The following is a 24,731-nucleotide window of genomic DNA, read 5'->3' on the forward strand; positions in this document are numbered from 1 at the left end:
CACACATACAAAATTTCTAACCAGCACAAAGCTTTGTTCTGAGTCAGAGGTCTGCTTCATTTGTGGTCTGTGGTCAACTCCTTAGTGAAGTCAATGTCAGTTGTCACTGTCAAACTCAATCGAGAAATTCGAAAAATGAAAATGGCCGAAGGAAAGGAATGAAGCTTTCATTAGTGATAAAATAATTTAATGCAATATGGGTGAAATAAACATTAATATTGAGGGCTATAATGTGAACGGAATATGTGTAGGATGTCTCAATTACAACAGAAAAATGTTTTACAAGGACGAAGTGAAATGGTGCTTCAAGCTTATAGCGAATATCGAGGCAAGTAAATTAATTTAATAGTTATTGTTTTCACTAAAAAAATATTAAGTAAGCAACTAATGTTACTCAATTTGTTGTTAAATTGCCAAAATCAAGTGTTACGCCCATTAATAACACAGTTTTCAGTCATGTTTTTAAGTTTGTAAAGTTGAGAACAAAAATCTATAGAATCGGCCATGATAGAAAAATATATTTGTTTCTTTTTTAAATGATAAACTCGTTTTCATGTGGTTTCAAGGCCGTATTGGGTTGTTATAGTTTTTTATGACAACAATGCATACTCTGCTATATCTTTTGTTTATTAGGATTTCAGGAAAGAATAAGGTATTTTTAAAATGCATTTTTTTTCTACAGTTTTTGTATCTAATTAGATTTTATAATTTAATTTTGGTGAAAATATTTAAATTTTTAATGAAATCTAAAATATTAATTATTTATGTTATTTATCATGGTAGATATATTAAATTGCAATACACACCTTACTATCATCATAAATTCTATAAAAGTTTTTTTTTTTTTTAAACTAACTGATGGTGTAGGGTTAAGGATGTCATCCTCCCCTCCTCTGCTCGTGTTGTTCTCCCTGCCTAGGCAAATCTGGTAAGATCCTATTAGAGCAGCTTTGGATACTCGTTCTAATATAGAACTAGCTGCAGTTCTAGTGAGGCAAAGGTCTTATAAAGCAAGTTATAGAGAGATTTTGCTGGTAATTCTCTCACATCTACTACAGCATACAAACTGACCACATAGCAATTTTTAGTTAGTTCATTAGGTTCACAGATTAATTAATAATATGCAGATAGAATGCACGGAACACGATAGTGTTGTACCCGTCAAAATGCAAAATTAAAAAACAAATACATTATCAAGTCAGTACGACACGAAGCTTTGCATCAGTAATTTTCAATATTATTTAAGAAAAACGTTTTCATATGTTTTTAAATATTTTAAAAACTGTTCACCAAAACTCAAAAAATAGGATGAATTTTTATTGGTAATTATTGATTATTATATTAATTTACATAATTGATGTTAGTGTTAAATTTTGAAATACAAATTATGAAAAAATTTTCCATATGCGGATGTGAAGGAGATGCGTGATGTTTGTTTTTTCAAGGGGTTGACCAGCTTCACAACGCTGCTTGTAAAGACTCACTCTGCATTATTCTCACTCTATGATTAGTTTATAATATTTATAACAAAGATCTGCTTCCAGGTGCCTGATGGTCTGTCAATCCAGGTGTGCTGGGAATGCCTGGCGCGTATACAGAGTATCATCAAGTTTACACAGCAGATTAAAAAGTCCTTTGATATACTCATTGCATATTCTGAGAAGGTTGGTATTTTATGTGCACTTCATAGATGCAAAAATTCACTGCCTACCCTAAGGTATCAATACCCACCGACGTTGCACCACTAGTTGAACAAGGACTTATAGCGCATACCCTTGTTAAAAACCTTGTGCACGCCACTGTATACACTATAGGTACAATATTTGTGTGATGATCATGAACCCACCAAACCCCATTGGAGTAATGTGGTGGGTCTAAATTCCATATCCCCTCTTGTAAGTAGGAAGCCCTGGCCATGTGATGGTTCATTAAAGTAGATATACTTCTTTTATAACAAGATCCCCAAGACTGTGATGGACCTGCCAATGCATAGCTTTAAGCAATGTGTTAAAAAACATTTACTTAGTCGAGGTTACTACAACATTGATGAGTTCCTTAAAGATAAAAGCGCTTGGAGGCCATTGGATCAGCTTCCACTTTCACACAGGAAATAAAACTATAAGAAATTGTAATTGTTATCAATTGTAAATTATAATACTGTATGATTTTTCAAAAGAGCAACTGTTGAGTTTCTTGCCGGTATCTTCTCAGCAGAACCTGCCTTCCGAACCGGTGGTAGAATCTTTACAAATAGTCAACTGACGTGTCAAAAGTGCTTGTAAACTGAGCCTACTTGAAATAAATGATTTTTGATTTTGATTTTGATTTTTGATTTAGATAAATTAGTTCATTAAAGTAGTTCATTATTCATTAATGTAGGTAAGGTAGTTCATTAAAAAGGGAAAACAGGTCATTAAAGTAGGTAGAGTACTTTATTAATGTAAGTAGAGTAGTTTTTTAAAGTAGGGAAATTATTTCATTAACGTAGCTAAAGTAGTCAATTAAAGTAAGGAAAGTGTTAAGTTCCTAAACTTAATCTATTTTTTTTGTTTAAAATTCACTCACTCTCTTTGTTATCATTCTAATTAATCTGGGGGAGAGGGCTGGTTATTCTTAACTCAGATCCATAATATCTAGCTGGGACAGCCAGTTCTTGAACTTGAGAAAAAAAAACCTGATTGTGTGATAAATTAACGATTTATAGTAAGAATGAGAAAGGACCCAATATACTTCCTTGTGTAACCCCAAAGGAGTTAATGATAAAGTAGTTAAAGTAGTTCGTTAAAGTAGGTAAGGTAGTTAATTAAAGTAGCGAAAATAATTCCATAAAGGACCCAATATACTTCCTTGTGGAACCCCAGAGGAGTTAATGATAAAGTAGGTAAAGTAGTTAATTAAAGTAGCGAAAATAATTCCATAAAGGACCCAATATACTTCCTTGTGGAACCCCAGAGGAGTTAATGATAAAGTAGGTAAAGTAGTTAATTAAAGTAGCGAAAATAATTCCATAAAGGACCCAATATACTTCCTTGTGGAACCCCAGAGGAGTTAATGATAAAGTAAATAAAGTAAGGTAGGTAGATAAAGATAAAGTAGGTAGTAACTAAATAATAATAATTTTTGTTTCCGTTTCTATTTCAGCAATCCTTCCTAAACTCACCCACAGATCTATCTAGTCATGCAGTAAGTCGACTATCAGCAAAAACTTTTGAAATCTTCTCTGAACTGCCCCCCAAGTTCGAGCCTCCTGTGGTTCTTGGGGAAGAGGTTAAATGTGAGGTTGACAAAATAGAAGACATTGAAAAAGAGATTGGTAAGAGAATCTGACAAGCTTTTTTAACTACAGACTGTGAAATGGAGGATAGACCTTATGTCACATGAATTTTGTGATTTTTTTACCCTCCAACCACTTCTCAGTCTGTTACATTTGTGAGACCTTCACACATTTATCAATTTTTCGTCTAGAAATCATAAAAATAATACTGCAGTTCAAAAGTCGGTTTTATGTTTATCTAATAGTAGTTTTTGCAGACTCAGAAGTGGATTACAAAATTAAGGAAACCCAATGTCGAACAAAGGTTATCACAATAATTAACAAATCAGACTGTAATCAAAATAAGACCCTAGAATGGCAGAGAATGACCTTGAGTGGAGTCACGCACTTGTGAACGTTGTGTGTAGAGTTAAAGGCGCTTTTGATTATTAATAAAAAAGTATAAACAATAGATAATTAATTTTAAAATTGCAGCGGAAAATGAAATCCAAGAAGTTGAAAACTTGCCAGAAATAGAAGTTAAAGAAGAGTTTGAAGATACACAATCTGACATATTCCAATACAATCTAGATGACTTGTCACAAGATGCGCAGCAGAGTTCCGAAGATGATTTAGTACTCTCACAGTTAAAGACAGAAGATGGGAAAAAGAGGAAACGAGGGAGAAAAAAGAAAGATGACAGTAAAAAAGTTAAACGGAAAAAGGATAAGGTTTGTTGGAATTTTGTATTAAACTGTCCAACCATTTTATAATTGACCTTACTGTATTGTTTCATAATCTACCATTAATTACTGTAGCGTTTCATTACTTACCATTACTGTACTGTTCCATAACATAATGGTAGATTATGTTATGGAACAGTAACAACAATGTACCATTTCATAATCTACTATTATTGTACCATTTTAAAATAATCTATCATTAGAGTATCGTTTTCAAATCTACCATTACTAACTGTTTCATAATCTACCATTAGTGCATCATTTCATAATCTCCCATTTCATTAATCTACCATTACTGTACCCTTTTATAATCTACCATTACTGTACCGTTTCGTAATCTACCAGTCAGTGGCGGATTTTAAACTGCGACTCCAGTATACTTGTTAAATTTGTGCTGTCTATTGTGAAATTCAATAACTTACTTTACTATCATCTCTTCTGGCAATGAAATTGCAACTTTCAATATTTTAGTAATGTACCGTAGGACAATGATGGTCGAATACATTGTATAATATTGTTTATGTATTCAGCAAATAAAGAAATTTAATTGAATCGAATTGACTAAAAAATTTAAATTATCCTTTAATTGTTAAGACTTGGTTTCCTTATTTTATTTAAGATGATTTTGGCTAAATTTATCATCCCGTAAAAACTGCCGCTCTAAGCTATTTTAGACTGCTAAAGTAAATCTGTCACTGCTTACTGTATTAATATATTTTTAGGCTAAAAATAGCAGAAAAATGAAAAACCTTCCCGAAAGCCTGGTGAAGTTGTATAAGATGGAAGAGACAGAAATGCAGTACGTCCGTCAGATGGACGCAGCCAACGAGGCGTTCCTGCGGCTGCGGCACAAGTGCGTCCACTGCCTGATCGGGTTCAACACATCCAAGCAGATGGAGGTCCACATGAACGGGAAACATGCTCCGGTGAGTTCCTTGTTGTACTATGAGACAGAGATGTGCGTCCAGATGGACGCAGCCAACGAGGCGTCCACGTTGATTAGGTATTTTTAGCAGAAGCTTCAAAAGTAGATTACAACAATAAGAAAACCAATGTCGAACAAAGGTCATTTACAATATTTGTCAGGACAACTTAATTAACAAATCAAACAGTAACCAAAATAACACCCTAGAATGACAGAGAATGACCTTGAGTGGAGTCACGCACTTGTGAACGTCGTGTGTAGGGTTAAAGACGTCTTTGACTGTTAACACTCCCCTTTTCCACTCAAGTCACTGTCCCCGCCTACCCCAAGTAACCCATAAAGAATTACACTACATAAAATGTAGACAGCTCGAACACCACGAGCATACTGAAGCCATACGACGACCGCCTTATATCGCAAGTCGTTCCCGCCAACCAATCGCTACCCCTCTCTAAATCCCTACCCTTAACGAAACAAGTCGCGCCACCTAGCTTCGGCACGAGCCAACACGAGATCCAACGACGTCATATTACTTCTATTTCCTACAGTATAGAATATTATGTAAGTCTTCTACCTGTGCTAGAAGACGAAAGACTTCGAACCGTGTTAGCCCAAGATAAGTTAATTTTCCGTGAGTAACTTCATCTTGATGAGACGCACAACTTTTATAATTACGAAAATTCTTGATTCTGGTAGCTAACTGGGTTACCAGGTTTTTTTTTAAAAATTATAAATATACTTAAACAATACACATCACTATCTAGCCCCAAAGTAAGCATACAGAGTAGCTTGTGTTATGGGTACTAAGATAGTTGATATTATAATATTAATATACAATTATATACTACATATAAATACTTATATAATGTATAAATACACACAGACACTGGAAAACACTCATGCTCATCACACAAATATTTTCCAGTTGTGGGAATCGAACCCACGGCCGTGGATGCAGAAAGCAGGGTCACTACCCACTGCGCCACGCGGCCGTCATGGTTTAGACGGCTTCCGTGGCCCAGTGGTGTGCGCGTTGGATTTACAAGCAAATGTCCTGGGTTCGAAGCCTGGCTGGGCCGATTGAGGTTTTCTTAATTGGTCTAGGTCTGTCCTGGGAGTCTTCGGTAGTGGCTAGTTTCTACCCTACCGGCAAAGACGTACCGCTAACGATTGCTTATATGCTCTGATCTAAAATGCTCTTCATAAGTATGTTTTCGTTTACAGAAATCAGAAAACGACTACCAATGCGACATTTGCAAAGCATATTTCATCACCAAGGACAATATTAAAATACACAAAAAGCTGCACCTCATAGCTTACAGGTTGGTTACAACTTAATTCCTCACTTTACTCGGTTTATAAAGTAACTACTTAAGCTGACAAACCCTATATATAAGATAACATACATATAACCTAATCTAGTTACCTTATATAACCCTATATATAAGGTAACTAGATTTATAAAGTGTCAATTCTTTGTATTGAAACCAGCGTACCCAGGGGCGTGGCCTAAATGGCTGTTTAATATTTAGTGAAAAATGAAATATGTCACCCTTACTTTAGAGTTGAATATTATTTATTCCTTTTGTCATAGAACAAAGCAAGACTGCTAGTACATGCGCGGACTCGCTTGCGTTGTTCCGCACACCCGGGTGTACGCGGGCCACGCTCTCTTGATACTTCTATTGCTAAAAGCGTTAGCTTTTAGCGTTGTCTGTTCTGTGCTCTAGGCAACCATTTTTTAATCTACTATTATTTAAATTGTCTTGCAGCCCCTATTATGCAACCATTTTATATTCTTAAATCATTAAACCTGCCTAGTGACCCATATTATTTAACTGTTTCATAATATAAATATTTAACTTGCTGTTTCACGCCTAATTCGTAACCGTGTTAGTCCAGGCTCCGAGGAGCATTTTTATAATTGATTACTATAAGTTAATTTTTCATGAGCTGTTTCATCTTGATGACGCTCAGATTTTTTATTTACGAAAATTCTTGATTTTGGTAAATTGGAGCTACAATTTGTAGGACAATGTGGCTGCTAATTTGTATAACTATTAATTGAACATATGTGAAAGTAACAGTTGGTTAGTAACGATTTTTGATGACCTCTTTAGTGAGACAAGTTGGGAAAAGGGTAGTTGTTCAAAAGTTATTACTAACCAGCTGTTATTTTTACGGTCAGCCACATTGTCCTACAAATTGCGTGGTACGTTATCTCGTTCCGGCGCTCAGAAGTTTTTACTCATGAAAAATTAACTTGATAGTAATCAATTGTAAAAATGCTCCACGGATCCTGAACATTTCATCATTCACTAATAATTTGTCAGATGTCGCAAATGTAACATGCTGACGACGGTGAAGAAGATCATGTTGGCTCACGACTGCGCCAAGTACGCGATAGAGGCGGTCAACGTGTGCCCCGACTGTCCCGACAAGGCGTTCAGGTGAGGCCTTCGTCACTGTGACCTCACTTGATGTCAAGTGACGGTGCACACTGGCACTAGCATTGCTGACTGTATAATATTCGCCGAAGTTCGAATCTACTCTAACATTGCAATTATAATGATTACCTATATATTAATTGAATTGCATTATTACCCCGCGTGGGCTGTTTACGTTTGCTGCGCTGCCATTCGGATGGAGTTCAGAGCAGAATTGAAATTTGACGTGGTATATACTACAGTAGTCATCATCATCATCATATCAGCCGATGGACGTCCACTGCAGGACATAGACCTTTTGTAGGGACTTCCAAACATCACGATACTGAGCCGCCTGCGTCCAGCGAATACCTGCGACTCGCTTGACATCGTCAGTCCACTTGGTGGGGGGTCGAACGCTGCGCTTTCTAGTGCGGGACCGCCATACCAGCACCTTAGGACCCTAACGACCATCGGCTCTTTGAAATTATGTACCCCGCACATTGCCATTTCAGCTTCGCGACACGTTGAGCTATGTCGGTGACTTTGGTTCTTCTGCGGATCTCCCCATTCCTGATTTGATCACTCAGAGATACTCTTAGCATAGCTCGTTCCATCGCCCGCTGTGTGACTAAGACTTCTTATGAGGCCCATAGTTAGCGACCATGTCTCGGAATAGCACTAGCGTTACCGACCGTTTAATATGCGCCGAAGTTCGGGTCCACTCTGACATTGCAACATCGAACTGTACAGCCATTAATACCCCGCGTGGGCTGTTTACGTTTGCTGCGCTACCATTCGGATGGAGTTCAGAGCGGATTCGAAGTTTGGCGTGGTATATACTACAGTAGTATACTATAGTATACTGTATTTATTTATTATATAAAATGTAGTACGAGTAGTTGAATTGTAATGCAACCTGCGCTGAGTACGCAATGTTTTTATTTTGACCTCACTTGATGTCAAGTGACGGTGAACATTGGCAACGTGGTCATCGGCCTTTGCCACCTCTCCCTCCAATAACTTCGTTAGGTCGCTTGTTCTTCATAATTTTCTTCGGTGCGAAATTCAATTTGTCACAAATCCATGAATTTTTCCGGGGTAAAAGTCACATTTATGTTGATCAATACTCTATCTTCTAGTGTAAGACAAATTAAAATCGGTTTAGATGTTCCCAAGATTAGCCCGGACAAACACATTACTCTGACGAAACACTAGTGTGTAGAAACTCTTAGATGCACAACTCTGCAAAGGAGCTCCGTTTAAAAATATAAAAAAATATATTCAAACGCAACCCTTTAATTTGTAACACAAAATTATGTTTTAATTAACAGAAATTGACTAGTAGGTCAGAAAAAGCTTTTGATCATGATACTTTGGGTCACTAACACTTGTTTAATTTAATTTTTTATAACATACATATGTAATTGCACGTTGAGAGACGTGATAGCCCAGTGGATAAGCCTTCGATTCGGAGGGCGTAGGTTCGAAACCGGTCCGGGGCATGCACCTCCAACTTTTCAGTTGTGTGCATTTAAGAAATTATACATCACGTGTTTCAAACAGTGAAGGAAAACATCGTGAGGAAACCTGCATACCAAAGAATATTCTTAATTCTCTAGGAGTGTGGTGGGCTAAGGCCTAACCCCTCTCCTCCTTGAGAGACTTGTGCTCAACAGTGAGGCGAATATGGGTTGTTAATGAAGAATTGCACGTTTCCAGCACGAAGGCGAAGTTGCTGTACCACAGGAGCGTGGCTCACCAGGAGAAACCGCAGTGCGACTGCTGCGGGAAAGTCTTCGCTAACAAGATGACCTTGAAATACCACCTTAAGTAAGTCACTTGTACTACGTAGTATATAAAACTTTAGACAAATAGATAGTTTATGATATTGCTTATTGGCTGTTGGTCTACCTTATTGAGGTCATTAATGAAATTATCGACAACTACATCTAAAGATGGTGTTCGTCCTTTGTAATCAATCTTTCTACCAAGGAATTTAATAATAACTAGCGGACGCCCGCGACTTTGTCCGCGTGAAACTCGATGTAAACTTTCAACTACCTCTACCCTACCCCTACAAAAAAAAATCCTATGTTCTTCTCCTGGCTCTAAACTACCTCCCTGCCAATTTTCAGCTAAATCGGTTCAGTCGTTCTTGAGTTATAAGTGGAGTAACTAACACGACTTTCTTTTATATATATAGATGTCTTATTGGCACACGTAAGAATAGATAAAAGAAGTAAAACGCACAAAGGCGGTTTCATAAGCAATCTATTTTTTAATTTATAAACAATCTCTAGACAACCTGCAGTGAAAACCGATAGTACAATCATATAATGAAAATGTGTAATACTTTACTTGTTTGTTTCTTAAATAGTGTTTAAACATATTTTAATTTTTTTTTATTATAATAAAAGGAAAATTGTTGGCCATATTTTGAAATATTACAAATATGAAATGAAATACACTCGTAAGTAGAAGTCTGAAAGTGGCTCTAGTAACAAAAGTTGAGGAGTAAAAAGGTACCTTGGTATGGACATGTAATGAAGTCACTTTACAATAAGAATGATGAAATTGCAAGTGGAAGGACGAAAGTGGAGTGGAAGGAAGAAAGAAAGCCCAAAGAAGAGATACTTTTAGTGTGTAAAAGGAGTAGATGATTCAATGGAAGGTAATTAATACAAAATATACATTAAAACTAGTAAAATAAATCCATCAAAGATAAAGTTAAAACGCATATTCTTCGCTTTTTTGCTACACCAGTGTATTTTATTTAAAAATGTCTTGGTTATTTTTTGAATAAAAGTATCTTTATCAACGTATCTTTAGAAATAAATAACTAAATACTTACTTTCTTATTTATTTTTCAGAATTCTCCCTCAAAACAAAGATGACAAACCGAAGGAGAAACTATCTATTCCTTGCAAAGGCTGTGATAAAGTTTTCCATTCCAAGAAGAGTTACAGAGCACATGTGTAAGAGTTTTTTTTATAATTGACGGAACAAGTAAATGAATTAAATGACTTAATGGACAAAAAAAGCTAAAGAAACTTTATTGAAGTCGTATACATCAAATATTAAACTAGAACCAGAATAAATAACTTAAAATTAATAAATAAATTAGTTTGTTGTTTGATTGTTGATATAGTTGTTTTACATAATATCTACTATCACCTATTACTACTTAACCCAACTGATCAATCACACTTGATTCAGGTCATTTACATAGGTCAAAAACATAGTCGGACCCAGCATAGCTCCCTGAGGAACTCCAAAATGCTGCATCATTATAGTACGATTATTAATTCCAGTCATTAAAATGACAAGTGCAACTGTCACTGAAATGTTATTTTACTGACTGGAATTAAATCGTACATACAATTAATCTTACTTAAAATTATTGGCATGAGATAAGTTTAAGCGATTTAGCGTTCCGGTACGATGTCGTGTAGAAACCGAAAGTGATGTGGATTTTCATCCTCCTCCTAACAACTTACGCTTCCATCTTAGATTGCATCATCACTTACCATCAGGTGAGATTGTAGTCGAGGACTTTGATATTTTTTTCTTTTTAGTATAGGAGATATCTCAACGTCATCTTATCCTGCTTAATTTAATGCCTGTCATATTACCTTCCAAATACCATTAGTTGTCCAAAAAACAAATTACACCAACACCAATTATTAAAATGATGATGATGATTATGATGATGATGATGATGATGATGATGATGATGATGATGATGATGATGATGACGATGAAGCTGATGAGCCAACGTCCCCCCAGCGTGATCCACGACGGGCTGACGTACCCGTGCCCGGTGTGCGGGAAGCTGTTCCAGTGGAAGCGCAACCTGGCGCGCCACATGCGCAACCACCGCGAGAAGGAGGAGGGCGCCACGCACCAGTGTCGCGAGTGCGGCAAGAGCTTCAGCAGCCGCGACTGCTACAACAACCACATGCGGCTCAGCAAGCGGCACGTGCACGAGAGCACTTACGTGTGAGTGTGTGAGCCGTCACCAGCAGTGATGATGATGGTGATGATTGTGCTGATGATAATGATGATAATAATGATGATGATGATGAGGAGGGCGCCACGCACCAGTGCCGCGAGTGCGGCAAGAGCTTCAGCAGCCGCGACTGCTACAACAACCACATGCGGCTCAGCAAGCGGCACGTGCACGAGAGCACTTACATGTGAGTGAGTGAGTCGTCACCAGCAGTGATGATGATGGTGATGATTGTGCTGATGATGATGATGGTGATGATTGTGATGATGATAATGATGATAATAATGATGATGATGATGAGGAGGGCGCCACGCACCAGTGCCGCGAGTGCGGCAAGAGCTTCAGCAGCCGCGACTGCTACAACAACCACATGCGGCTCAGCAAGCGGCACGTGCACGAGAGCACTTACATGTGAGTGAGTGAGTCGTCACCAGCAGTGATGATGATGGTGATGATTGTGCTGATGATGATGATGGTGATGATTGTGATGATGATAATGATGATAATAATGATGATGATGATGAGGAGGGCGCCACGCACCAGTGCCGCGAGTGCGGCAAGAGTTTCAGCAGCCGCGACTGCTACAACAACCACATGCGGCTCAGCAAGCGGCACGTGCACGAGAGCACTTACATGTGAGTGAGTGAGTCGTCACCAGCAGTGATGATGATGGTGATGATTGTGCTGATGATGGTGGTGATGAGTGTGATGATGATGATGGTGATGAGTGTGATGATGATGATGGTGATTGTGATGATGATGATGAAGATGATGATTATGATAATGATGGTGATGGTGATGATTATGATGATGATGGTAGCGATGATGAAGATGATCAATAAGATACATTATTAATACCACAGCAAATACTCGTAAGCTCGTAATTATTAATACTGTGCGTAAAATCAAATCGCGTATTGCCAATTTTGAATTGTTTGCTTTCTCTGTCGCTATGTATGCTTAATCTCTGTATATTACTGTACCGATTTTGAAAATTCTGTTACGACTAGAAAGCCACGTTATTTGTGAGTGGCATAAGTTATATTTTATCTCCGAATTCTCACTGGGACGGGAATTACGCCAGTGGTGGATATCGATGTATCAAAGAGAAAGCAAAATGTTTGTTATTCTCATCACTAACGACAAGATTTAAAAAGTGTGCATAAATTACGTAGAGTTAGAAGGTTCATGTAATTAATGGGTGTCCCACAGGGGTAAAACTTAGGTCTCTTTTTGTATATATCCTATGTTTATAATACATCTCTGTTTTTTTGTTTTTCAGTCACTCGTGCCATTTCTGCGGCAAAAAGTTCGCCTCCCGCTGGTGTATGAACGACCACATGGACTGGGAGCATCTCAAGATCATCAAGTACCAGTGCTCGGTTTGCTATAAGGTATAAACGTGCATGTATTCTCTCGGTTTCTTCCTATGTTACTCTCTCCCTCATGTCTCTACCTCTCAGTCTTACTGTACTGTACTACTTAAGAGAGGGTCTTACTCCTTTTCTCTCTTCTTCCTTTTCTCCCTTACTCCTTTTCTGAGTATTATGATTACACTCAGAGATAGTGTAGCTTCGCAACAGTCAATGAACTTTTCAAATCGGTTCAATAGTTCCAGAGCACAAAACATACAAATAAACCTTTCCTCTTTATAATATTGCTTGTATAGATAAAATCTTGTAAGGGATTTCTTCAATTTCTTATAATGAACAATTTAAGACCATTTTAAAAAAAGTGTCAACTAGCCTATTAGAAACCTTATGCAGGCCACTGATTATTATTATAAACTAGCGGACGCCCGCGACTTCGTCCGCGTGGAACTCGATGTAAACTTTCAACTACTCCTACCCAACTCTACCCCTACCCTACTCTACCCCTACCCTACCCCTACCTTTTCCTGAATTTTCTTTGCTATAAACCTCACGGAGCCCGAGACCTTTCCAACGAATGCAAAACCGTGGAAATCGGTTCGTGCGTTCTGGAGTTATAGCGTCAGGAAGGAAAACCCGACTTATTTTTATTATTATAAATTGCAGCCGTTCAAGACAGCCAAAATAATGGTGGCACATATGAACAACATCCACGAAGGCAGGAACAAGAGGGAACCAGACGGAGAACATCTGTGCGAGATTTGCGGGAAGTCATATAAGGTATGCATTAAACTAACAAATAGAAAGAAAACAAATTAAATTAAAACGGGGCCCTTAGTCATGAGCTGGTTCGCGTTGCAAGAAACAGTTCATGACTAAGGGCTCCGTATGAGTCTGGAACTAGTCGGGCGTGGTCGTTATCAACCCATATTCGGCTCACTGCTGAGCTCGAGTCTCCTCTCAGAATCAGGGGTTAGGCCAATAGTCCACCACGCTGGCCCAATGCGGATTGGCAGACTTCACACACGCAGAGAATTGAGAAAATTCTCTAGTATGCAGGTTTCCTCACGATGTTTTCCTTCACCGTTTGAGACACGTGATATTTAATTCCTTAAAATGCACACAAGTGAAAAGTTGGAGGTGCATGTCCCGGACCAGATTCGAACCCACACCCTCCGGAATCGGAGGCAGAGGTCATATCCACTGGGCTATCACGGCTCTAGTCTAGTAGAGTCGAGCATACTCCTACCTAATGTCATGTGTTTCATAATCAATTGAAAGATTATTTGATTAAATATTTATTACACAATAAGTACAAAGACATAAAACGAAAGAAATTCTTTGTAATGCCTACGCCACGTGGTGTTACCCGCTTAGTTCTATGATACTCGCGAATAACGTGGCTTTCTATTCGTAAAAAAATTAAGAACTGAGATTTTTTACTGAAAATTTCTTAGAAGAAAAAACTCAGCAGATATTGCAAGACCTGAACCATTTCTATATCAAAAGCTAAAATTATGTCGTGATTACTGCAACAATTTTTCTGTACTTTCGTCTGGTGCGGTACGAGGTTTTTTGACCTCGTACTAGAACTTCATGTGGTCCGGCACGAGGTCAATAGACCTCGTAACTCTTGACGACAATAGACGCACGAGGTCAATAGACCCCGTAACTCTTGACGACTCTAGACGCACGAGGTCAACCTCGTACCGCAGCGAATGTGTTAAATCAATGTTTTCTGTTGTATCACCAACAGACAGTAAAGCGGCTCAAAGGGCACGTATGGGCGATGCACACAAACCGCTCGGAGGCGAAGAGCTTCAAATGCCCGCTGTGTCCCGCCACGTTCAGCTGGCAGACCTCCATATACAAACACATCAAGATGATGCACTACACCAAACGACTCAAGGTACGTGACGCCATTCCAAAACGTGATGCCATTCCAAAACACGCGACGCCATTCCAAATCATGACGCCATTTCCAATCACGACGACATTCTAAAACACTCGACTTCATTCCAAATCATTACGCCATTCTAAAACACGCGACGCCATTCCAAATCATGACGCCATTCCAAATCACGAAAACATTCTAAAACACGCGACGACATTCTAAAACACGCGACGCCATTCCAGATCATGACGCCATTCCAAATCACGACGACATTCTAAAACACGCGACGCCATTCCAAATCATGACGACGTTCCAAATCACACGACGTCATTCTAAAACACGAAGCCATTCTAAAACACACGACGCCATTCCAAATCACGACGATATTCTAAAACACGTGACGCCATTCCAAATCATGACGACGTTCCAAATCACACGACGTCGTTCTAAAACACGAAGCCATTCTAAAACACACGACGCCATTCCAAATCACGACGATATTCTAAAACACGCGACGCCATTACCGAAACTACAGATCTAATACACAGTTTTAATTCGGTATTTGACGAATCCCGCAGGGGATCATTCATAATGCCGGAGGAATTCCGGGATAAAAGTAGATTATATGTTGACTCAATAACCTCCCCTATCTTCTAGTGAAAATGCCATTAAAATTGGTTAAGCCATTCCAAAGATAAACTCAGACAAACAGAGAGACAAAAAAATTATTATGTTTTAGTATCGTTTCAATACTAAGCGCTTAAAAAAACAGAGTATTTTTAAATAGCTACAGAAAAACACTTTTATTTATATATATTGTAGGCATATCTTTTATAATTTTAATTTTTATCTTTAAAATACTGCCTATATTTCCTCTTTTGATGGAAATTGTTTTCTTTTTTTTCTAGCAGCCCCGCGTAGCAGCGAAGAAGCCGGAGCCCTACCCGGGCATTGAACTGGCGAACCGTATGCAGTACTTCCAACAGAACATCGCTAGCAACTTGGCACAGAGCGTCCCCACGCAACTGGATATAGTGCATACTTGAAATTAAAACGATTTCATTAGATGTATAGATTTTTGAGCCTCGATAGCTCAGTGGATATAACCTCTGCCTTCGATTGCAAGGATGTAGGTTCGAATCCGGAAATCCGAAATTATATATCGCCAGTCTCAAACAGAGAAGGAAATCTACATACTTGAGAATTTTCTCAATTCACTACCTGTCTGCCGCATTGAGCGTGGTGGACTATTAGCCTAATCAATCTCATTCTGAAAGGAGACTCGTGCTCAAGTGAGCCGAATATGGATTGTTGATGATGTTAGCGTTTTGTGAGAGAGCTTATCCAGTGAAGAACTACATCCATGTGTTTACATTCATTATATATATTATTAAAAGGAGGTATTTGTATAAAGTTGTTACGACAGTGATAGTATAAATAAAAGGGTATTTGATGATTTGAGTTCAGTTGTTTGTTAGGCAGCGTGAACACCGTCACGCTGCCAGTCGCGTTTGGGATTTTGTGTTGGTAAATATTGATCCATAAATTGTTTAGTGTGGGCAGGGAAGGTAAGGAGGCAGGATGTACCTCCTACTCTTCAGTTGTGTGCATTTTAAGAAATTAAATATCACGTGTCTCAATCGGTGAAGGAAAACATCGTGAGGAAACCTGCATACCAGAGAATTTTCTCAATTCTCTGCGTGTGTGAAGTCTGCCAATCCGCATTGGGCCAGCGTGGTGGACTATTGGCCTAACCCCTCTCATTCTGAAATGAGACTCGTGCTCAGCAGTGAGCTATGGGTTGATGATGATGTATATTCTATTAACTAGTGTATTAGATTTTTTTTTAATTAACCAATGACGGATTAAATAAATTAAAAAAAATCATTTAATACTATCCAGCCTCAATTTTACTAGCCAAGCTATGTGCAAAATGAATATTTTTAATCATTTATTTGTTATATTCATTAAATAACAGATGAGGGTATATATTTCTTATGCTGGATTTCATACTATAGGATGATGGACAGGGTCACTTTGTAGTTTCTCCTTGCATGCTTTTAACACATTCGCTGCGGTACGAGGTCAATTGACCTCGTACGTCTAGCGTCTTCAAGGGTTACGGGGTCAATTGACCTCGTATGTCTAGCGTCTTCAATGGTTACGAGGTCTATTGACCTCGTGTCGGACCACATACAGTTCTAGTACGAGGTCAAAAAACCTCGTACCGCGCCAGACGCCCTGTTTATACTTATAAGACGATGGTTTACTTACCATGAGGTGGACCATTGACTTCAGTCAGATATTGTAAATAGTAATAAATATACTTTTATATACGCCACTTTGGATGTTTTATTTTTTGTTTAAATTCCCTGATACTGTATTGAAAACTCTATTATGAACATCGTACGTAAAGATGTGCAATGCAAAAGTTTAGGTATTACCGGTAACGTAGGCGCGCGCCTATCACCCAAGTTTGCATAGGACTGTAATGAATTTTCCACCACATGAAAGAAAGATGCCTTGAAGAGTGGCATCCCTATGTGGTTCAAAAGTTTCATACCTACTGCATTTTTTTTTTTAGTAATAAGCTTTACGGCTCTGGGTTGGTACTGGTCTGGTAGCCTTTTTGAGCCCGTACCTACAGCAGTTTTCTTGGACCCTAGACTAATTACATAAGGACTAGTATCTCACCCAAATAAAAGAACAAAATTGTCTTTCATTTTGTGACGAAACGAGCTTAGATTAGGTATTGTAGGAAATAGTCTGAGACGGATATGACGTCGCTCGATCTCATGTTGGCTCGTGCCGACGCTAGGTAGCGCGACTTGTTTCCGTAGAGAGTAGGGATTTAGAGAGGGGTAGCCATTGGTTGGCGGGAATGATTTGTGATATAAGGTGCTCGTCGTACGGTCAGCTTCAGTATGTTTGTGGCAGCGTTTGGTTGGCGGGAATAACTTGCGATATAAGGTGTTCGTCGTACGGTCGGCTTCAGTATGTTTGTGGCGTTCGAGCCGTCCACATTTTTTGTCGTGTTATTTATGGGTTACTTGGGATAGGCGGGGAGAGTGACTTGAGTGGAAAAGGGGAGTGTTTGTCAAAGGATCCTTTAACCCTACACACAACGTTCACAAGTGCGTGACTCCACTCAAGGTCATTCTTTTTCATTCTAGGGTCTTGTGAATCATAAACTTTGTTCGACATTGAAAATCCAATTTTATAGCTTCTGCTAAAAGTATATTATATTAAACTAGAAGTTGTTGACCGTTTTTTACACCATTCAACTACACAAAAAGAAATATTTACGGAGCTTTTTAACCAACGAACACAATTACAACTATGAAACATAGATTCTCTAGAGACGGATTTTATAATGGCGTTAGATCATTGATCATATCCTTTTACAGAAAAGTAACGTCTAGCGAGGTTCTTTTGCAATTAGTCTGAGCCTGGAACTGTTAAAGGGTTAAAATAAAATACACTGGTTTACAAAAACAGATGTTTATTATAAAAAAGAACCCAAATTACAAATGTAGAATTTTTAAAGGTCAATACAAGTAAGCAGATTTTTTCGCTATGCAACATTGACTCGTGTCAAAAAATGGATGGGTGACCAATTTTGGTTTTAATCAAAGAATTCGGATTTTGAAATACACAGTTTAATGTCTGACAAATTATGCCTCTAACAGGGAATCTACAGAGACTTTTTACCCACCATGCTACTTTAATGCAGGTTGGTGGGCGTAACTTGATAATGTCAAATTCCCTGTCATGTGGGTGAAAATCGAGTACTATTATAAACAGAGTGCCTTAGTGGACTTTTCAATGTTTTCATACTGTGACTATCGCGTAAACGTAAACGTGAATTTCTATAGAATTGAAGCAGTTGTGCAGTAGTGCTACTAGATGGCGCTGTTTCAATTCCTCAGAAATTCGCGTTTACGTTTACGCGATCGTCATTGTATGAAAACATTAAAAACTCCCACTAGGCACTTTGGACATATATTAAATACAAGCATATCTGTATTCATTCTAGGTGACTTTTTAATCTCAAAAAAAATAAGGAAGGATTTTTTTATATTTTTCAATATATTTTAAGTTTTCTGTAATATTGAAATAGATAAATTAAATTCGCTCAAGAGGCGTTGCAAGTTCATGACTAAGAGCCCCGTATGGGATTGAATACGCCGACAATACTAATGTGAGAAGTTTTTGTTTTTTTTTAATAATTTTTAAAATGTTTATTCAAAGGGTTCCCTTACTACCTTTGCCTTTAATTTTTTTTTATTTCAAAGGGGTTAGTTGACCTTAGCGTGTCTCCCCCCCTTAATGGTGACATCCTTACACATTACTCCTCATTTATTTTGATTCGATAAAATAAGCCACCCAGTAGATTAATCAATATCAAAGGCACTTACAATAATTTAAACATTTATTGCATTTTATATGTACTTATTTATTTTATACGCCCCGCAATTCCCGTAGGAATACACAGACAATATATAGCCAATGTTACTCGCTGATAATGTAGCTTTCTATTAGTAAAAGAATTTTTATAATAATAGTGGACTTTGGTTTGTACATTTTCACGGCTAAACGGCTGATCTGATCAAGATGAATTTTGGTATAATGGTAAATGGGACCTTGGAGCAAAACATAGGTTACTTTTTGACCTTAAAATAAAAATAGAAAGAGATAAAACAGGGGGTTGAAAGGTTGTATGGAAAGTCCTTAATTTTTAGTCACAATTTGTTTATAAATCATGAAAAAAATACGAAATATCATATTATTCAAAAATTTTTAAAATTCAGACCCTAAAGTGGTGAAATAGAATTTGAAAGTTTACATTGATATCCACGCGAAGTCGCGGGCGTCCGCTAGTATAGTTATATTTCAACCATAACCATAGGTTTCAACCATATCCACAGGATTCAACGAATTTCCTGTAACTCGGTTTCTCTTGCTCAATTCAATTAAATTTTTGATTTTATGGCTTGCTGCTGTACCAACTGGTACAATTTACTTCACCAATGTCGCGTGGTAAGGAAGACACACTTTTAGAGGTTGATCGGTGTAAGCTGGGAATCAAGTATTAATTATTATTCAGCTTAATTTTTATAAATAGCCTGCCAATCAAATCAATCAATTATTATAATTAATTTTTATAATAATTGATTGATTTTTATGAATAGCGGATTTTTTTTTTGTTAGTGTGGACATCATAGATCATCATCATCACAATCATCATCATCACAATCATCATCATCACAATCATCATTATTATTTTTGAAGTAAGACATTACGCACATTTTACTTTGGGAACAATGTTGGCAAATGTGTTACGACAAATCGTAATCGTGAGATGCGTGCTGCCATCTACAGGTTATAGTGAAACAGTGTTTGTTATATTGAACTCAGTGTTACCAACTTTCCAAAATATTCATCCCTAAAGTTTGTGTCAAAAACCCCTTAAATCGCCTTAATTATTGAGTTGTCCCCCTAAAAATATAAATTCTTAATAATTTAGAAATTATATGTTGTAATATGTTTCAAAAGTCTATATTTAATACAGACAAAATATTACGTCTTTATCTGAAGATTCACATTTTTTTTAATCATACATGTTGATAATGAGTAAATTTAACATTTTTTTTTATTTGATGAAAAATGCCTGATTGGTTGTAGAATAACGTAATATCGTTATAGGTCTCTAGGTCAAAAAAGAAATATTAAAATTATCATCAATTTAAAAATATTAAAGAGTCAATAAATCCCTGAAAATACCCCTAAAAATTTCAGACCCCTAAAAAAATCCCATTTCACTTATTTGCCCCCTAAATCTGGGGGGAAAACCCCTAAGTTGGGAACCCTGATTGAACTGCCAGTAGATGGCGTTCTTTAAGAACTTTGAAACAAACCCTTTTGTTCAAAAACCTGTTACTATGCAGTTACGCCTGTGGCTCATAGATGGCGCTTTTTTATTTTTGAAAGAAATTTTACTTCAGTGTGCCTAGTGGGAGTTTTCATATTTCGTAAAATTGTTATATAACGTAAAAGCGAATTTACATGGAATTGAAACAGTTGTGCAGCAATGCCACTAGATGGCGCTGTTTTAATTCCTAAGAAAACCGCGTTTACGTTAACGCGATCGTAACAGTATCAAACCGCCACTAGGCCCTCAGTTGTGTGTGTGATGTACAGTAAACTTTATTTTAATTTATAATTATTTTTTTTAAAATTACGATGATTGATATAAACTTTATGAGAATTAGTCGGTAGTCTTTGAACTGAACTGAACATAAAAACTGATGTGGCAGAGGACTTTGTTTATTTTATGTATGGAATATGTACTTCCGTCTTCCATACATATGATTTACATTTAAAAGCTATGCTACACTAATATCCTCAATAGCTCAACGGTAAGAGCGGTCGGACTCATCACTGAAGGGTGGTGGTTCGATCCCCGCCCCGTTGGTCTATTGTCGTACCCACTCCTAGCACAGTCTTTCCCGACTAGTTGGAGGGCAATGGGAATATTGGTCATATTATAAAAGATATGGCAAATATTCTTTTTAAAAAAAAAAAAAAAAATATCATAAAGAGGAAATTTTAATTCTTGTATGTAACAAAAAAAATCAGAAACTACTGGACCGATTTGAATCCATTTTAAAAGCATACATTATCAATGAGTAACAAGGCATACCCATATTCCCACAGAAATGAGAACTACATTGACGAAACAGCGTTCTTACGGCTAATACAGTTATGATTCGACAAACTTCTTACTGTATCCCCGTTTCTCACTGAGCGCTTGCTCCCAGCTCTTGGCCACAGTGCAGTACACTTGCATCACAGCTTTGGCGTCTTCCACCGAGCTGTGCTCTCCGTGCTGGATGTCTATTGATAGAATCTCTTTGGCCAGCCGTTTGAGAGACGGTGTACTGCCCTTCGTTATCTGAAACAACATATATTTTTATAAGCTACTAGAGTGAAACTCGATGTAAACTTTCAATTACCCCTATCCTACCCTACCGCTGCCTTTGCCCCTACCCTACCTCTTTTTTTTTTCGTATCTGCCGGTCAGTACGGAACGGCAGAGCATTTCTTCGTACTGACTTTCTATTTTTCATTTCTCTTTCTCTTTCTTTTCGGCCCGTTCTCTTTCCTATCTCCTTATCATGATAGCTCTCAGCATCTGCGAGTACTTCCTCCATTCCTCCTCGTCTGCTAGCATGCATGCAATGAGGTTTTGTGCTTCCACCTTTCCCATTGGCCCCTGGGCCCCTGGTCTTAGATCAGCGCAGCCCGTAAACTCGAAGATCGCATGTCTCGGGGTGTCCTCCTCGCCGCAAAAATAGCAGTTTTCACCCTACCTCTACCCGTACCCTACTCCTGATGTCGGACCTGCCGTTCACGCGTGTTGGCATAACCAAGGGATATATAGATTTATTTTTATATATATAGACACGATCTAATCGTACGTTAATTTGTGACGTTAGTCACACCTACATTGCTTAGACAACACTGAGTGCTTGTAATTTAATATGAACATTATACAATAACAATAAAGCTTAAATGGATTACGTTTTAGTTAGAAAGCATTAGTATGGGAAAAAGAAAAGGGCTATTTTTATGGTTTTTCTGGCAATTATTCGAATTTTTCTCGCCGTAAAAACCATCCTAGAACAAACATTTAAAAAGAGAATAGGCCAAATTGGTCCAGGCGTTGTTGAATTATACGATTACTAACGCATTTTGCGATTAATTTTTGTATTTATTGTGAGCTATGAGCGCGGCAACCTATTCAAAAAAATTCGTAACGAAAATAAACCTAACACCCCCTACTTTGACCAGCACAGCTGTGGTGGGGTGTTGAAAGGGGAATCGTCTAACGTTCCACTTTGACAGACTTCGGCATGGTGTTTGTGTGCGTTATAAAAAATATTAACAACTGTGAATTCAAATTCTTTTTGGTAATTTGATTTATAATGAAATTAAGGAATTTTCGTTATTTTTTTTCTGTAATGCGATGGCCCCTTTAAATCTATGTCATATTTATAAAAGAAAGAAAATATTTGCAATAATATCTTTTTTTTTGTCTCATTATTCCTGCAATCTGTTGTGACACATTCAGCGGGATTTAAAGTATTTGTATTAAGGCGTGTTAGGTGCAAAATCCAGTGATTTGCCCATATATAATAATGTAGTGTCTATTTCATGACATCTTGTGGTGCCATGAAAAAGGTTTCTTGAGCCTTTTGAAAGTTGTACCAGGTTTCTTCATCATTAGGTTCCGTGCAAGTTGATTTGGATGTTTATGAATACGCTTTAGGTGTATTTTGATTGAGCATGCAACTTCTATCTTTATATATGTATATCTATATCTTTTAAATCAAGAAGAGAGGGCTATGCATTTTTAATAAATTTTTGATATATTGACTGAAAGGTCTATTGTACTTTTAACTGCCATTCTTAGTGGCCAAGTGCGGAGAACACCCAGTAAAGAAGTTAGACTGTACTTACTTTTTTAAATGGTTTGTATCTGGACGTATCTCGTATATTCTTCTTAGGGTGCGACAGGAACAGAACTCCCAGGTCGTTCTTCAGTGAGTGGCCGACCAGTATCCTGCCTCTCAATATCTCTGCCACCTCTTTTTGTACTGTCGCAAAGTCTTCACCGTGAACTAGATCCTCTTTCCTAATGCCACTGTAATGTAATGTATATTTTATTAATTTTTTTTTTATTCAATGACAAGTCAGTCCTTGGCCACAATCTCACCTGACGGTAAGTGATGATGCAATCTAAGATGGAAGCTGAGCTAACTTGTTAGGAAGAGGATGAAAATCCACACTCTTTTTCGTTTCTACATGGCATTGTACCGAAACACTAAATTGCTTGCTATAAAAAGGTGGTACTTCTTTGCCGGTAGGTAACTAACTGATAACTAGCCACGGCCGAAGCCTTCCACCAGCCAGACATAAACCAATCAAAAAAACCTCAATCGGCCCAACCGGGGATCAAACCCAGGACCTCAGTCTTGTAAATCTACCGATGTCGTCGTCAAAAATTCACCTATAAGGAGAGGCCCGGCTTGTAATGGACCGTTAAAATATACTGATAATGATTATACCTTATTTTTGTCCTATAATCTACAACTTCTTCCCGAGGCTTCACAAACTTATCGTATATGCAATCGCCGAATTTATTGACCAACGACACTCTAGCCAGCATGTGGTCACCGCCTTCGAATCCCACACCAACCATTTCACAATCCATAGCAATGAACTTGGTGAGTTTGTTTTGGTTTTTATCGTTTTTTTGATTTTTTATATTAGATTGTTGTTTATTATGATGTGATTCACATTTAATGACTCCGTTCTGTTTTTCCGTGTTATTATTTAATGATATATTATTAATATTAAGGCCTTTTAGATCTTTGGAGTTGGATACATCGGGGTTTTTTTTTCGCGCCCTTCTGAAAATGCCAGTGTAGATTTCTTTCTTTTCTTCAGTTTTCTCGGTTTTCACATCCATTAGGTTGCTAGATAGTAACTTTTGCCAATTTTCATCTATTACTCGTTTTAAAAGTGTTTGGTTAGGTTGGCTTGGTATGTTCCCTTTGCGCTTTTTCGACTTTTCCGTCATATTTACATCTATGAATTGATTTAATATAATTTGTATGATGTATATGGAAAAACTGAGTACACTGTAAATCAAGTTTAACAAAAAATTCACAATAATTAATAGAAAATAACACAAGTCCCTAAACGAAAATATGCCATTGCCCATTTGACAGTTGACACACCAAAGACAAATATTTTCAGTTTTAATTTTCGTTACGGTGGCTTGAGATGCAAAGCTTTTTGTATAAGCATAGAAAAAATCATGAAAATTCCACTAACCAGCTAAAATTTTTAAACACAACAAATTATGTATTTGCAGCACATATACTCATAAATGGAGTGTTTCAGTATATTTTTTAAAACATAAGCTAAGCGCATATTACTTTTTTTTCTCAACCCACACAATAGACAATGAATATTTCTTTTTATGTACTTAATGCTGTGCACTCCTGCATTATCAATCAATATTTCACACGATCGTGTA

At 37.5% G+C, this 24,731-nt stretch overlaps 2 protein-coding genes across 3 annotated transcripts; one reads left to right on the forward strand and one right to left on the reverse strand.

Moving 5' to 3' along the window:
• The first annotated feature begins 111 nt into the window (after positions 1-111).
• On the forward strand, positions 112-16,964 carry LOC112053745 (RB-associated KRAB zinc finger protein). Of its 2 annotated transcripts, none has more exons than XM_052890437.1 (14): positions 112-328; positions 1,545-1,664; positions 3,142-3,313; positions 3,749-3,984; positions 4,719-4,922; positions 6,146-6,243; positions 7,255-7,371; positions 9,070-9,180; positions 10,221-10,325; positions 11,137-11,349; positions 12,642-12,753; positions 13,396-13,509; positions 14,486-14,638; positions 15,535-16,964. In XM_052890437.1, exons 1-14 carry the CDS (start codon positions 197-199, stop codon positions 15,667-15,669), a joined length of 2,022 nt encoding a protein of 673 aa, XP_052746397.1. In that variant the 5' UTR covers positions 112-196; the 3' UTR covers positions 15,670-16,964. The 2 variants fall into 2 exon arrangements, with proteins under 2 accessions (XP_052746397.1, XP_052746396.1); XM_052890436.1 differs by having other exon boundaries at positions 114-328; positions 15,532-16,964.
• Positions 16,965-18,108: 1,144 nt separating this feature from the next.
• On the reverse strand, positions 18,109-24,435 carry LOC112053738 (uncharacterized). The gene is made up of 3 exons (XM_024093273.2): positions 23,755-24,435; positions 23,147-23,330; positions 18,109-21,578 (listed from the first exon to the last, which is right to left on the reverse strand). The coding sequence occupies exons 1-3, from the start codon at positions 24,411-24,413 to the stop codon at positions 21,387-21,389; spliced, it is 1,035 nt and encodes a 344-aa protein (XP_023949041.2). The 5' UTR covers positions 24,414-24,435; the 3' UTR covers positions 18,109-21,386.
• Positions 24,436-24,731: the final 296 nt, after the last annotated feature.

This window comes from Bicyclus anynana, chromosome 27, assembly GCF_947172395.1.
Source record: "Bicyclus anynana chromosome 27, ilBicAnyn1.1, whole genome shotgun sequence".
In the NCBI taxonomy this organism is placed as follows: Eukaryota; Metazoa; Arthropoda; class Insecta; order Lepidoptera; family Nymphalidae; genus Bicyclus; species Bicyclus anynana.

Coding starts and splice junctions, on each gene's coding strand:
- LOC112053745 (XM_052890436.1), top strand. CDS start 197: ATGGGTGAAATAAACATTAATATTGAGGGCTATAATGTGAACGGAATA. Junction 11,350..12,641: donor GTGCACGAGAGCACTTACGT/GTGAGTGTGTGA, acceptor TTTGTTTTTCAG/TCACTCGTGCCATTTCTGCG. Junction 12,754..13,395: donor AGTGCTCGGTTTGCTATAAG/GTATAAACGTGC, acceptor TATAAATTGCAG/CCGTTCAAGACAGCCAAAAT.
- LOC112053738 (XM_024093273.2), bottom strand. CDS start 24,413: ATGGGCAATGGCATATTTTCGTTTAGGGACTTGTGTTATTTTCTATTA. Junction 23,331..23,754: donor GATTATAGGACAAAAATAAG/GTATAATCATTA, acceptor ATTACATTACAG/TGGCATTAGGAAAGAGGATC. Junction 21,579..23,146: donor GATACAAACCATTTAAAAAA/GTAAGTACAGTC, acceptor ATGTTGTTTCAG/ATAACGAAGGGCAGTACACC.